The sequence below is a fragment of the Palaemon carinicauda genome, chromosome 39 (genome assembly GCF_036898095.1).
Source record: "Palaemon carinicauda isolate YSFRI2023 chromosome 39, ASM3689809v2, whole genome shotgun sequence".
Taxonomy (NCBI): Eukaryota; Metazoa; Arthropoda; class Malacostraca; order Decapoda; family Palaemonidae; genus Palaemon; species Palaemon carinicauda.
The window spans coordinates 67021412-67036411 of record NC_090763.1 but is presented as its reverse complement, the minus strand read 5'-3'; the positions used below and the strand labels follow the sequence as shown (position 1 = coordinate 67036411).

The window sequence follows — 15000 nt, the reverse complement described above, 5'->3', positions numbered from 1 at the left end:
TGGGCCATTGGGTGCGTGCTGGCCGAAATGGTGAAAGGTGAAGCCTTGTGGCCCGGGAAATCTGATGTAGATCAACTTTACCTCATCAGGAAAACTCTCGGTAAGATTCGACGGGTTTTCATAATTGTGTTTTGTAGATGTCATACAAAAAGTTATACTTTCTTTTAAAGGTTTAAAGGTCGCTCGTGAATAGCAGAGGCAAGGGACAGTGACATTTCCCTATCAAGCAGGACAATGCCCTAGAGATAAAAAATAATACATATGATCAGTGCCCCAGCCCCCTCTCCACCCAAGCTAGGACCAAGGACGGCCAGGCAATGGCTGCTAATGACTCAGCAGATAGACCTATAGGCTCCTCGAAACCCCCCATCCTTTAGCTCACAGGGATGGTGAAGTTGCAACGACCAAAGAAACTAACGAGTTTGAGCGGGACTCAAACCCCAGTCAGGCAATCACCAGGCAAGGACGCTACCACCCGGTCAACCATCTGGTCTAAGTAAAGGAGATACTGTTAAGAGTGCAGATTTGAGGGTGTGCTGCTATTTTTGTTACAGGATTGTACCAGAAAGGGATTCTTTTATGGTCTAGTTGTATCCTTTTCAAGTTAAAGCATACTCTCTCTGGGCAACAGCTCAATAGCAGAGTATAGTTATTCCAAGTCAAATCTGACCTATTTCTTTACCAAAGATGATAAGAGTCTTGAATATCTAAATAATCACGTCTACATCATCATTAAAACACGGTTTGTCCTTGAGTTTGTATTTTAACACACAAGAAAGAACACTCCTTAGATGTGCGTAAATTGTAGGTATTTTGGCGTACTTGTCTGGGCTCTCACCTTAGCTATGTACTGGAGTAATGACGTGGGCCTTTTTTTTTTACATTGATAATTCACCATTCTCGCGCCGATATTATACTTTATATCCGTCTACCTAATGAGCGGTTTAGCCAGAAGAAGACTGTGTAACTGCGTACGAAAGTTTAGTTTAAATCCGTGAAAGATCATAGACAAACACAGATGTATACACAACGCATATACGCACAAATATATAATATATATATATATATATATATATATATATATATATATATATATATATATATATATATACACATATATATATAATATATATATACACACATATATATATATAAATATATATATATATACATATATATATAATGTATGTATGTATATTGTATAAAGTATATAAGTTAAAAATAATGTCATTTCTCTTTAAATATGAACATGTAGCAACCTCCTCCTCCTCCTCCTCCTCCTCCTCCTACTACTACTACTACTACTACTACTACTACTACTACTACTACTACTGCGCAGTTTGTTTGAATTAATGTTGTTGTGTTGCCATAGCATGAATAATGAAATTCCTAATGGGATGTCTCTTAGCAAGAAACAATCCTTTGGTGAATGAATTATTGTCAGCTTGACTTCACTCCTTCGACCTAAAACGAACCATTTGTTTGTGAATTGTTCCATACGTGTGTCTACACATATAAGATCATGGCAGTAATAATAATAATAATAATAATAATAATAATAATAATAATAATGTAGGAGCGATAATATTAATAATAATAATAATAATAATAATAATAATAATAATAATAATAATAATGTAGGAGCGATAATAATAATAATAATAATAATAATAATAATAATAATAATAATAATAATAATAATGTAAGAGTAGGAGTTAGAACAAGGTATTGAATTAATTTGAGTTAGGACAATGTATTGAATTAATGTTTATATCATGACATTGAATTAATTTGAGTTATAGCTATGTATTGAATTAATTTGATTTAGAACAATGTGTTGCATTAATAATAATAATAATAATAATAATAATAATAATAATAATAATAATGATAATAATAATAATAATAATAATAATAATAATAATAATAATAATGATATTTTTATTGTTAGTCAAATCATCATGATTTATCCAAGAAAATTATAACTGTTTTCATGTTATTCCTTGAGATGAACTACTACTACTACTACTACTACTACTACTACTACTACTACTAATAATAATAATAATAATAATAATAATAATAATAATAATAATAATAATAATAATAATTTGATTATAATTAATAATAATAATATGTATACAAGATATGAGGACTGGTCTAGAAACAAGCTTGTTGAATATGCAGATGATGCGACTCTCTTTGTGTCAATTCTATCTCCTAATTAGAGACCTGTAATTCCATCTCTAAAGGTCCTTTCCACCCCAAATCTTAACTCTATGATTAACCTTTGACCCATTCCACCAGGTGATCTGCTACCCCACCACATGCAGATATTCAGGAACAACGAATTTTTCCGGGGCCTGACCGTCCCCGAACCTGATACCACAGAGTCTTTAGATACCAAGATGCCCAAAGATTTCACGGAAGGACTCGATTTTCTTAAGGTAAACGAAGGAGAGATTTATTTTGAGGGGGCGATTTTGAATGTCCTGAGGATTTAGTTTTTAACACTTTTAATCTCATACTACAGTGATGGAAAAACATTTGAATGTTTTTATACTTACCTTTTTGAGATTTCATGTATAATAAAAAAGGCTTATACATATACACACACACATACATATATATATATATATATATATATATATATATATATATATATATATATATATATATATACATATACTGTATATATGTGTGTGTGTGTTTGTGTATATATATAAGTATATATGTGTGTGTTTTTGTGTGTGTGTGTGTGTATATATATATATATATATATATATATATATATATATATATATATATATATATATTTATATATATATATATATATATATATATATATATATATATATATATATATATATATATATATATATATATATATATATATATATATCATTAATTATTAGGATTAGGATAAACACGGGCAGAACTGCCTTTTACAATTGTGATATTTTTTCAAGCCAATTGATTTCAGTTTTCAAATGTTCAAATCAGATTTTTTCTGTTGATTACCAATTGTGCCCCTTATTTTTTCCATTTTGAGTTTACCACTATGTTCGTGGTATTTATACCAAGAGGGGATGAGATTTTATTATTTATTTAGTCCCTAAAGTAAACGAATCTGAGCGGACACTTTATTCATATAAAATTATTTTCCTTTATTGAACATATAATCAGAACAGTATTTTCCTTTTAAAATCTAGAGTAATTGTGATTAGGTTAGCTTATTTTGAATGTTTGTATGTTGCAGTTCATTGCATTGACATACTCGGAGATCCATTGGAAATATGAGACTTATCCTCTATTAGTCTATTTGTTTACCAGAAATGTTTTAGTAAGCTGTATGCCAAAAACATAGCAGTTTAAGAAAACATTTTCATTATGAATACGTGAACGCTAAACAAAAAGATTTTGTAAAATCCAACATTGTACAACATAATTAGTTTATTCTAAAAAAATAATATATTTAAAGGTTTAGTACCGTTGGTAAAGTGCTTATTGAAAAAAATGAAGGTATGGAATATATAAGAAAATGTGTGTGCAGTATATTGAGTAAAACTCAACACTTTCAAGTCTTCCTTTGAGAGTAAACCTTGTAAAGTCGTAAGTAAATTCGTTGCAGTACGTTATTTCTATATATTTTTCCTTTCAAGTTATACCTAGATAGTAAAATTTGTAAAGTCAAATAAATTCACTGGAAGACATAATTTCATTAATAATTTATTTCCTCCCGAAATTTTTTTTTCTTTTTCTTCCCAGAAATGTTTAAAGTAAGAGTTTTTTTCTTTTTCTTCCCAGAAATGTTTAAACAGAGTTTTTTTCTTTTTCTTCCCAGGAATGTTTAAACTAAGAGTTTTTTCTTTTTCTTCCCAGAAATTTTTAAACAAAGAGTTTTTTTCTTTTTCTTCCCAGAAATGTTCAAACAAAGAGTTTTTTCTTTTTCTTCCCAGAAATGTTTAAACTAAGAGTTTTTTCTTTTTCCTCCCAGAAATGTTTAAACAAAGAGTTTTTTCTTTTTCTTCCCAGAAATGTTTAAACTAAGAGTTTTTTTCTTTTTCTTCCCAGAAATGTTTAGACAAAGATCCCAGTAAACGCTGGACCTGTGAACAGCTATTGAGTCACGATTACTTCAAAGGCTACAGTTTCAAACTGCCAGATCATGAGCTTGAGGAATTCGAAAAGATTAGAAGGGTAGGTATTCTCCAGGATGAAATGCAAGTAGATTCTCTCTGTTGGTGTTCATCTTGGTCTTTGCATGTTATGTAAGATACATGGTCACGTTTTTGCTTATTCCATTTTGACAAATTACTATGAATTTCTTGTTTTAATGAATGTGATTTTCTCAACCGATGATTGAAGACCCTGAAAAAGAAACCCTTGATTCTTTATTATTATTATTATTGTTATTATTATTTTTATTACTATTTTGGTAGAAGACCCTCTTTAAGGTAAGTTTGATTTAAAACAATGACTGCCTCAGTAGCATTGATTTTTCTGTGTATTTTCTCAATAGCTCGAATAATCTTCTTTTCTGTATTACTGCATTCTACCAGTAAGTGAGCAAATGTCATTCTTCTTGGTTGGGAAGTCAAAATCAGGAAGTCATAGTTGAATATTTAATGCAAAGTTGACAATTTAGGTAAAGAAACAGTTATCAGCTACGCATTTCGGGAGGACCATCTCCCTTCAGCAGGCTGTAGTGGAATGGGGAAACGATGCTGGCAATGTCCTTTTAAATGACAATGCTGGCTCGTGGGTAGTGTGGCTGCATTTACATTAGCCGCCTTTGGGTACGTGGGCGGAGCAAGTAATGATGTACATGAGGCAGTGAATTCTCATTGGGTGAGAAGCTCCCCTGGAGGGAATGGTTCTCAGTCAACCTGTCTCCCCGCTCATCTAAAGGTGACGAGCCCCCATCTTGTTCTGTGCCGACTAATTTTATTGGCCGAAGCGCTCGCTGGTCTGGAATCGGTGCTAGCCGAGCTGCTTGGCCGCTGATCAGAGTGGTATATGTTCGGGATGTCTTGTTTGGTATTTTATTCTTGAGATATGATCCCTGCGGCACGAGGGGAGCAAGAACATCTCTTGGGTCGTGTTGAGGGATGGTTTTTCTTGCTGTATGAGGAGAGCTTCGAGAATCGTAAGTCTTCTACTGTCAGGAGCATGGTCGATGATCTTAGTACACTTGACAATCTCTTCATGTATGATGTTGTGGTTATGTGTTTGAAGGGCATGAGCTCTTATAGCCCCTTGCTAGACATGGCAGGACAGTCTTTTAGACAGTCACTTAGTGGTCATTCCTATGTAGTGGCCAGGGAATCCTGAAACTGGGCAAAGAATGGAATAAACCACATTGGACTGCTTAAGAAAGTCTTAAGTCAGTGGAACTGGGTTGTTCCTCATAATGAGGGACCTCGTCTTGGCCGTCTGGTAGTTGACTGTGAACTTTATCTTGTTCACATCTACAGGGTAGACGTGGTTGCTGACGACGTCCCTCACTGTTTTTTCGTCCTTTTGGTACTCTCTATGCATGTACCCCTCCTGTTATAAGTTGATGGTGGTGGTATTATCCTCGGTTGACTGGTCACTGGTACCAAATGACCAATGCTAGCTTAACTTTGTGGTTTACTTGCTTATTAGAATAATCATTATTCACAAGGACCCAGGTGATGCGATCAAGTTCTTACTTGCTAAGCTAAAATCCTCGTTGGAAATGCAGGATGCTATAAGCCCAAGGGCTCCAACAGAAAAATAGCCCAGTGAAGAAAGATGATAATGTAATAGATATAATAATTTGCCTAAGTGTACCCTTAAGCAAGAGAACTCTAACCCAGGACAGTGGAAGACCACGGTACAGAGGCTATGGCATTACCCAAGACTAGAGACAGTGGTTTAATTTTCGAGTGCTCTTTTCATAGAAGATGATCAATTAATAAATTAGCAATGTTTTAAACGTTGAACATCCAATTAGTAGTTATATTGAACGAAAATTGTACACACCAAAGCAACCTGGAACCGAGTCTTATAAAGTATATGGTAGGGAACCAGGGCAACGAAATATTCGATTTAAACATGGACACTCAATTTAGCTTGTACATTACAGAGCTAGACTAGCTCAGCATCCCCACAGTAAATCAATTTAGACTATGAATCTAATTCTGGGTATTATTGAACTAGTCCAGCTAAAGATTGCAACCCTAACTCTTCTTTGATTGTAAAACCTACTCTGAGTAGTAGGGAACTCATCCAAGTGAATATTGGGGTCCTATGATTATTGATATTATAGAACCCTCTGGGCAATAGCAAGCCATTAAAGCTAGACATTCTAACCAATGGGTATTAGTCTAGCTGAATGCCCCGATCTGAGCTCAGTTTGATTACGTATCTCATTCTAGATACATCAAGGACCCTACATATGGACGAAATGCGTTCCACAATTGGGCTCTTAAATAAAAAAGTTCTCAAGCCCCCTACATGATTACAATTGGCATCTTTCACCTCCTTTGGATAGATTTCTCTTGCTTGAGGCTACACTCAGGCACTCTTTCTCATTTCTCTTCCTCTTTTTTATGTTCTCATAGTTTACATATGAAAGATTTATATTAATGTTGTTACTGTTCTTAAAATATTTTAATTGTTCTTTACTTCTTGTGCACTTTATTTAATTCCTTATTTCCTTTCTTTACTGGGCTATTTTCCCTGTTGGAGCCCTTGGGCTTATAGCATCCGGCTTTTCCAACTAGGCTTGTAGTTTAGCAAGTAATAATAATAATAATAATAATAATAATAATAATAATAATCTAGTTCATAACTCTGAACCCTGTAATCCTCATTGTTTTCAGTCTGCATGATTTTGTAACACTAGTGTGCTGCCCCACATAAATTTATGTATTAAGAATTTATTCAACTATTTTCGCAGAATAAATTACTTTTAAAGGAGGATAAAGCATTATTTATTGCCACCAAAGTTCCTTATCTTGGTGACTTACTGTATTAAGGAACTAGCTACTGTATTAAGGAACTAGCTCCTGTGAACAATCTCAATTAGACCCTGGAGCTAACTCTTAGTAGGGAAGCAGTCCGATAATTATTTCGACCATAATTATCTCCACCAACGAAGTTGGAAGGAGGTTATGTTTTAGCCTCTGTTTGTGTGTTTGTTTGTTTGTGTGGGTGTTTGTTTGTGAACAGCTTCCTGGCCACAATTTTAATCGTAGAGTAATGAAACTTGCAGGGATTAACTGTTATGTAAGCATCTGGAAGTGATTCGATTTTAGAAGGTCAAGGTCATGGTTGAGCTAAATGTCCAGTTCACGTAATCAATCATAAGTTTGGACATCGTTGTCACAGAGACTTCAAACTTGGTCCATATTTGAGTGCATGAAAATCCACACCAATTAATATATGTTAAGGTCAAAGGACAACGTGGAGATCGAGCATAAGGTTGAGAAATAAGCTGCCGCGGCAGAGGTCTGCGCTATACTGAATGCCCCTCCAGTTTAACATGTATTCTATTACACGTCAATTAGTATGTAACTAGTTTAATCTTTACATGCAATGTTAATTTGTGGAGCTTGATCTGACTAATGGATAATTCTTCCAAATAATTTGTCCCAACTTGACAGACTAAAGAGATCATTTTACAGTAGTATATAGGGTATTATTATACCAAGTTTTCTAAATTTCTCTTGATATTCGATGAAATAATTAAATGTAATCAGCAATAATCAAAACAATTAAAATAATAAAGAGAACTACCAGAATCATTGTTATATTAAAAAAAACTATACATATCACAGCAAAATTGTTGCATTTATATTTCAGTATTTCTGTTTGTCTATTCATATATATATGTATATATATATATATATATATATATATATATATATATATATATATATATATATATATATATATGTATATATATATATATATATATATATATATATATATATATATATATATATATATATACATATATATATATATATATATATATATATGTGTGTGTGTGTGTGTGTGTGTGTGTTTGTGTGAGTGACTGACAGACAGTAACTGAGAGGCCTTGGTCCTGCAATGGACTAGTAATGGCTGATGATGATATACATTATGTTTATCACTTTTATCTATTTCCTGCATATATCTCCTCTTATTTGCTTTGCCTGTTTTTATCATACGGTTAATATATTTCAAGGTATTTTACACATGACTCTTGTAGTCTTTTAATTATTTACGCTTCTTCTATATACAAGTGCTGATCTACACCATGATAACCGATAAGAAATCTTTGCTACAATGTGGAAATGTCTCGCAAATAAACATACATTGTTGTTTGGAGAGACTATAAAATCTCCCCGTAAAGTTTGCCTTTTTAATTTTATGTCAGGGTTATATTTAATTGTTTTTATTCTTGTTTGTTTATATTGTTTTGATGCTTGCCTCCAGCCTGGCTAGATGCATTTAATTTTCTTTGTCAGGTTTGAATGTAAACCATGTCTTGGTAAGGTAGGTCTGTGCATGACTTTTTTTCAGTATATGTAATTGTTTATACTTATCAGGATGTATATGTATATATATATATATATATATATATATATATATATATATATATATATATATATATATATATGTATATATATATATATATATATATATATATATATATATATATATATATATATATATATTCTTAGTAATGTATATTAAAGTTACATCTGTGTTTATTGTAAGATTATATAAAAATAAGTAAATATATGTAATAGGATAATGGATATATCCTTATTCCAATTTCAGTTGCTGGTTGGTGATGCTCTGTCATAATTTATCTTGGAATGTAATAGATATAATAGCACAATGGATATTTCCTTAATCCAGCTACAATTGCTAGTAGTGCTGTGAATCCTTCTAAATTGCTATAAAAGTTATCCTAATATATCTAAGCTATGATTATAGTCTAAATTTCTTTGAAAGTTATCCTGAATTATCTATAAGTCATAATTAAGCTAAATTTCTTTCAAATGTATCCTAACATATCTCTTAAGTTAAAATTATAACCTAAATTTCCATTTCATTTTATCCAGCAGAACTCAAATGTATCCGGATCCATGTTATTCCCGCAATTGGCGAACACTGGATCAACGGGTCAAGGATCCTTCTCGAACTCCTCGTCTCCGGACATGCGCAATGGACCGACTCGTGGCTCGCGCAACTTCGACCACCTGCCTACCATATGACAGAATGGCCTAAGAACATTCGAACCCGCCATTCTCCCGCCCAACGTGGTGCCTTCGCCCACGCCACCCCCTTCCAATGCAAAACCCAAAAGCCCCGTGAAACCAAAGGATTCCAACCCTCTGAGGTTGATGTCTAGCCCACCAGCAGTGACTCCCAGACAGCCTCCACCTGTTCTGGAAAGATCGGATCTTTATGCCATACTGTACCGTAAATACCATTCCTCTTAAAGTTGTTCGTCCTTGGAAAAGTAAAGGAAAGCATTATTGTGTATTCTTTGATGTAGTTTTGGAGAGAAAAAAAGATAGATGAGACCAATCAATGGTTATTTGTTTCTCAGAATTTTGAGGGATGTTTAACCGCCTGGTTTCGTAAGTCATTCCCCATATCTGCCCCCGAGTTCAGAACACTTGATTTGTGGTACCGAATATGATTGGTGCACTTTGTGACATTGCAAAATGACCTTCATGCTGAAGAAAATTACTTTGAAATAAAAGAAGGAATCAACTGTCCACGACACGAGAACAGTAGCCTAATACAGTAGAAATGTACAGTACAGAGTATTGCCGTCCAGTCTGTGATCTGAGAGTGTACTAGCCTCTCATAGTTTAGTTAATCGGATATTCTTATTCTTAGACATACATTATTTAACCACAACAAACTTAGTTTTCTCTCTCTGTTATGAAGTTAGGCTGCATTTATTCCTTTACTTATTTATTAATTTACAGAAGGTGCTCAACTTACAAACATTCAGAGATACAGACACATATCCAACTGAAATTATAAATCAGATATTGTATCAAAAGCTCATAACGAAATACTGTAATAAAAGAATATATAATCTAATGCAGTAAGCATGACTACATTTGCAATATGAAGCGGGACTATCCGTTAACATTTGCAGCTGAAAATCGTAAGCATGCGAGTTATGTGTACTCTACTGTAGACCAAAATTTTACAAACAATTCGATTTACAAACGATTCGACTTACATACACCTTCTTGGAGCCTGTTACGTTTGTAAGTCGAGGATTTTCTGCATTGCTTTTCTAAAGCATAAATTCGATACAAATTGTTTGTACATCATACTGGGGAGTGTCAACCCCTATTCTGTAGGTCTAGGTCAAACCGTCCATTATACTAGATTTCTTATTTTAATGAGTCGTCCATTATACTAGATTTTTTTTATTTTAGTGTGATAGGCAGATACACCCAAAAAAGCGGCATTTATGTCAGATTTTCATGAACTGGGGTAACCGGCCCATCCAGAAACCGTTTTAACGAACCACACACAAAGTTACAACATACGGTACACTTACTGTGCGTGTACGTATTCATAGATCTATATAGATATATATATGTATATTTTTTTCATATAGTACGCTATATATTGTAATTAGCTTGTTACAAATTAAAGGAGACTTATATAATAAATTGTCTTTAAGAAATGTTCAGGTTTTAGTAAGCTTCATTTTTTAAATTCTAAATATTTCTGAGAAAAAAAATTATCAGAGTTTTATGTAAAAAAGATATATCCCATATGTCAATATATATATATATATATATATATATATATATATATATATATATATATATATATAACTTATATATATATATATATATATATATATATATATATATATATATATATATATATATATATATATAAAACTTATATATATATATTTCTTGGTCCCTTATTTCGTTTAATTTATATCATTTTCTTTATTTCTTGTAGTTCTTGGATAATTCGTTTCTCGTATTCATCACATTCAAAAGATAAGGTATCAAAACTTCTACTAAAATGGCTAGTTACATCATAAAATCCATTTTACCGATTTTATGTTTTCGAAGTGATAGAGAATATAATGTGAATATTTGAAAATTTAGACAACACAGATTATATATATATATATATATATATATATATATATATATATATATATATATATATATATATATATATATATATATATATATATTATATATATATATATATATATATATATATATATATATATATATATATATATATATATATATATATATATATACTGTATATAATGTATCTGCGTAGCTTGAAAAGAGAGTAATTTATTATCTGTTAATGAATTGGTGAATTGGAATGGATTAGCCTTTAAATCATCCATCCTGTATACCGTTATAGCCTGTGATTGACAGCTGAGTTTACCCTAATATGTTTTGTTTATTGGTTAAATCAACAGTAAAATTACATGTAGAAACAACTTTTGTTTTCTGATTATAGAAAAAAATAGAAATTAGGAATCAGTATTTGAATTGACTAATAAAACATGTAGTTTATTTTTCAGCAGGTCAGTTACTGAAAACAGGGAACCAACTTAACTGATTGGTCAGGAGAGCAGAAAGATTTAAAAAAAAAAGAGAGTGCATGTTTTAAGAGATGATAATGGATACAAGAACCAGTACAGGCTGCTGGTTTAAGAGATGATTATGGATACAAGAACCAGTACACCCTGCTGGTTTAATAGAAGATTATTGATACAAGAACTAGTACAGCCTGCTGGTTTAAGAAATGATAACGGATACAAGAACCAGTACAGCCTGCCTGTTTAAGAAATGATAACGGATACAAGAACCATTAAAGCCTGTTGGTTTAAGAAATGATAATGGATACAAGAACCAGTACAGGCTGCTTGTTTAAGAAATGATAACGGATACAAGAACCAGTACAGCCTGCTGGTTTAAGAAATAACGGAAACAAGAACCAGTACAGCCTGCTGGTTTAAGAAATGATAACGGATACAAGAAGCAGTACAGCCTGCTAGTTTAAGAAATGATAACGGATACAAGAAGCCGTTCAGCCTGCTGGTTTAAGAAATGATAATGGATACAAGAACCAGTACAGGCTGCTAGTTTAAGAAATGATAACGGATACAAGAACCAGTACAGCCTGCTAGTTTAAGAAATGATAACGGATACAAGAAGCCGTTCAACCTGCTGGTTTAAGAAATGATAACGGATACAAGAACCAGTACAGGCTGATAGTTTAAGAAATGATAACGGATACAAGAACCAGTACAGCCTGCTAGTTTAAGAAATGATAATGGATACAAGAAGCCATTCATCCTGCTGGTTTAAGAAATGATAACGGATACAAGAACCAGTACAGGCTGCTAGTTTAAGAAATGATAACGGATACAAGAACCAGTACAGCCTGCTAGTTTAAGAAATGATAACTGATACAAGAAGCCGTACAGCCTGCTGGTTTAAGAAATGATAACGGATACAAGAACCAGTACAGGTTGCTAGTTTAAGAAATAACGGATACAAGAACCAGTACAGCCTGCTAGTTTAAGAAATGATAACGGATACAAGAACCAGTACAGCCTGCTGGTTTAAGAAATGATAACGGGTACAAGAACCAGTACAGCCTGCTGGTTTAAGAAATGATAACGGATACAAGAACCAGTACAGGCTGCTAGTTTAAGAAATGATAACTGATACAAGAACCAGTACAGCCTGCTGGTTTAAGAAATGATAACTATTCAAGAACCAGTACAGCCTGCTGGTTTAAGAAATGATAACGGTTACAAGAACCAGTACAGCCTGCTAGTTTACGAAATGGTAACGGACACAAGAATTGGTACAGGCTGTATATAAATCACCAACTTTTTCAAGATAAATTCTTTATTTTTTATATTTATCCAGAATCCTGAATATTATCCTGAGAGTATCTTAATTTAAACTCCTGTTTCACTCTTAGCCCAATCTGTTCATGTGTAAATGATCAGCATTGGGTCCCTTAGCCCTTTCCTCTTAGTATTAGGGGATGGGTGAATTCTTTGGGAGTTGGTTCCAAAATGGTTAAATTCTGAAGCTCATCGTGTGTGTTGTTCTTTCGCAGTCCAAAATTTCATGTGTAAATTTCTTTGTAGGTCTATTGACGTCAGGACAACTATTGGTACCCTCACCCCTCCGGTGTGCTATTGGCATCCCCAATCTCCCAGGTGTACTATTGGCACAATTTGAGGTTCTTTGAAACATCCCTTATGACCCAATTCCACCTACTTTTTAGTCTTCTGCACACATCTGTCCCCGCTCCTTATTTTTCGTCTTGCTGTCCAACTTTTTCTAACTTTCATTCCATAGTACAGCAGATGGGTCCCCACCTCAATTGCACCTTAGAGCTGATTGGTCTCTCCTTTCCTAGTGAAGGACCATCGGCCTCAAATTCATAAATCCAATCCCCAAATGACAAAATTCTTATTCAAGTCTGGAAAAGGGTTTGTTAATCTGATCCAGTTCAGCAGGTACAGAAAAGAGGTGCTGAAGAAGAGTTTGTGCTTGTTCAAACAAAGCAAGCTCAAACTAACGACAACAACGTTTAAAAAGTGATTACTGTACTGTATATGATATCTAGTCTTTGTGACATTATTTGGTTATAACCCAATGAATATGCCGTTAATGTTAACTTAAAACCACTTATACTGTATTTCGACCTAAGAATAATATCCAGTTTTGGTTAGGCAGTTGTTTCTTCATGTATTCAAAACTGAAAAGCATAGAATATATATCAGAAAAGGATTCCTTCTTAGTACCAAAATCAAGCTCTTTCAAGGCAAAAAATCCCACTTAATGATACTTTCAGGTAAGTGAAACATATTTCATCGCTGACTTTTTTTCCCCCATTTGCAAGCTCTCAGTAGCCATGGTGAATCTAACCTCCAACATGGATACTCTGTTTGCACAGACAGAACCTGATTTACTGAGATCAAAGTAGTGACTAGGCAATGAGGTTATACGGAGTATATGGGCTGCATAGAGAATTCCATGTAATGTAGCTTGCATTAAAGTGTACGTAACCCAAGATTGTGAATGTCGAAAATGTACGAAAAATGTAACAATGTTGCTGAAGAGTTTGTTTTATTTCCCATGATGTGATAAACAAAGCGTGTGTATATAAATAGATATAGTCATGTAAAGATTTGCCAGTTGTAAATCTCCCCAAACTTTAAATATGTAGATCCTGTTGCTAAATAAATGCTACAGATTAATAGCGTTTTCTTAAGCCAAATGTTGATGCTGTCAGTGTTCTTCAAAAGTGGATCATGAATGCATTACTAAAGTGTCTTTGAGCTACACTAACTTCGGAGGCATTTGATTTACCTCGATTCCGTCTTATTATTCAACTAACTAAATTTTTCAACATAGTCCAATTACAAATTCTACCCTCAGGCTCATAGGCCCCAGCGCCTGAGTATATTTTCTCTATGCAGTAAAGAATACCAAAGGGTTATGGGATGTTACATGCATAAGTTGAATGAGGACTCCTGCAAAGCCGTCTGTGTATTTATAATATTATGCTCTCTAATATTCAGCAGGTTGTTGAATGGCATCCCGGACTCTAGCACCAAGTGGTATTTTATAAATTCCATAAGATCGTTTCGAATTTTTATGAATACCATTTTTTGGACAGCAACTTTTAGCCGTAGTATTATCGAAAGACTGCTGGAGAAGTTTATCCTACGGTCTACTAAACATCAAACCATTGTGAACCTGTGGACCAAGGTCTATAGAATTCTATAGACCCTGCTATGGATTAGACTAAGCTGTTAAAAAGGTGGCAAATCCTCCTAGTAGTATATTTCTCAATAATATTTTGTATTCAATCTTTTTTCATGTTATTTTCTTTCTGTCATCTTAGCTTTAATAGCATTGATTTCTTATAATATCTTGTTTCAAATCTAATTTCATTCGTGGTTTCATCTGCCTCCAGAAC

The 15000-nt window shown here is 33.3% G+C and overlaps 1 protein-coding gene across 6 annotated transcripts in view; it reads left to right on the top strand.

Moving 5' to 3' along the window:
• LOC137630892 (cyclin-dependent kinase-like 4) overlaps positions 1-10195 on the top strand; it is a 253073-nt gene extending 242878 nt beyond the window's left edge. For 5 of the 6 annotated variants that reach the window (XM_068362422.1, XM_068362427.1, XM_068362424.1 and 2 more), the window contains 4 exons: positions 1-100; positions 2308-2447; positions 4075-4200; positions 9090-10195. The exon at positions 1-100 is cut by the window's left edge and continues 98 nt beyond it. In XM_068362422.1, coding sequence (XP_068218523.1) covers positions 1-100; positions 2308-2447; positions 4075-4200; positions 9090-9242 — 519 coding nt within the window. In that variant the 3' untranslated portion in view covers positions 9243-10195. The remainder of the gene's footprint in view (positions 101-2307; positions 2448-4074; positions 4201-9089) is intronic. The other variant, XM_068362423.1, reaches the window with a different exon arrangement.
• Positions 10196-15000: the final 4805 nt, after the last annotated feature.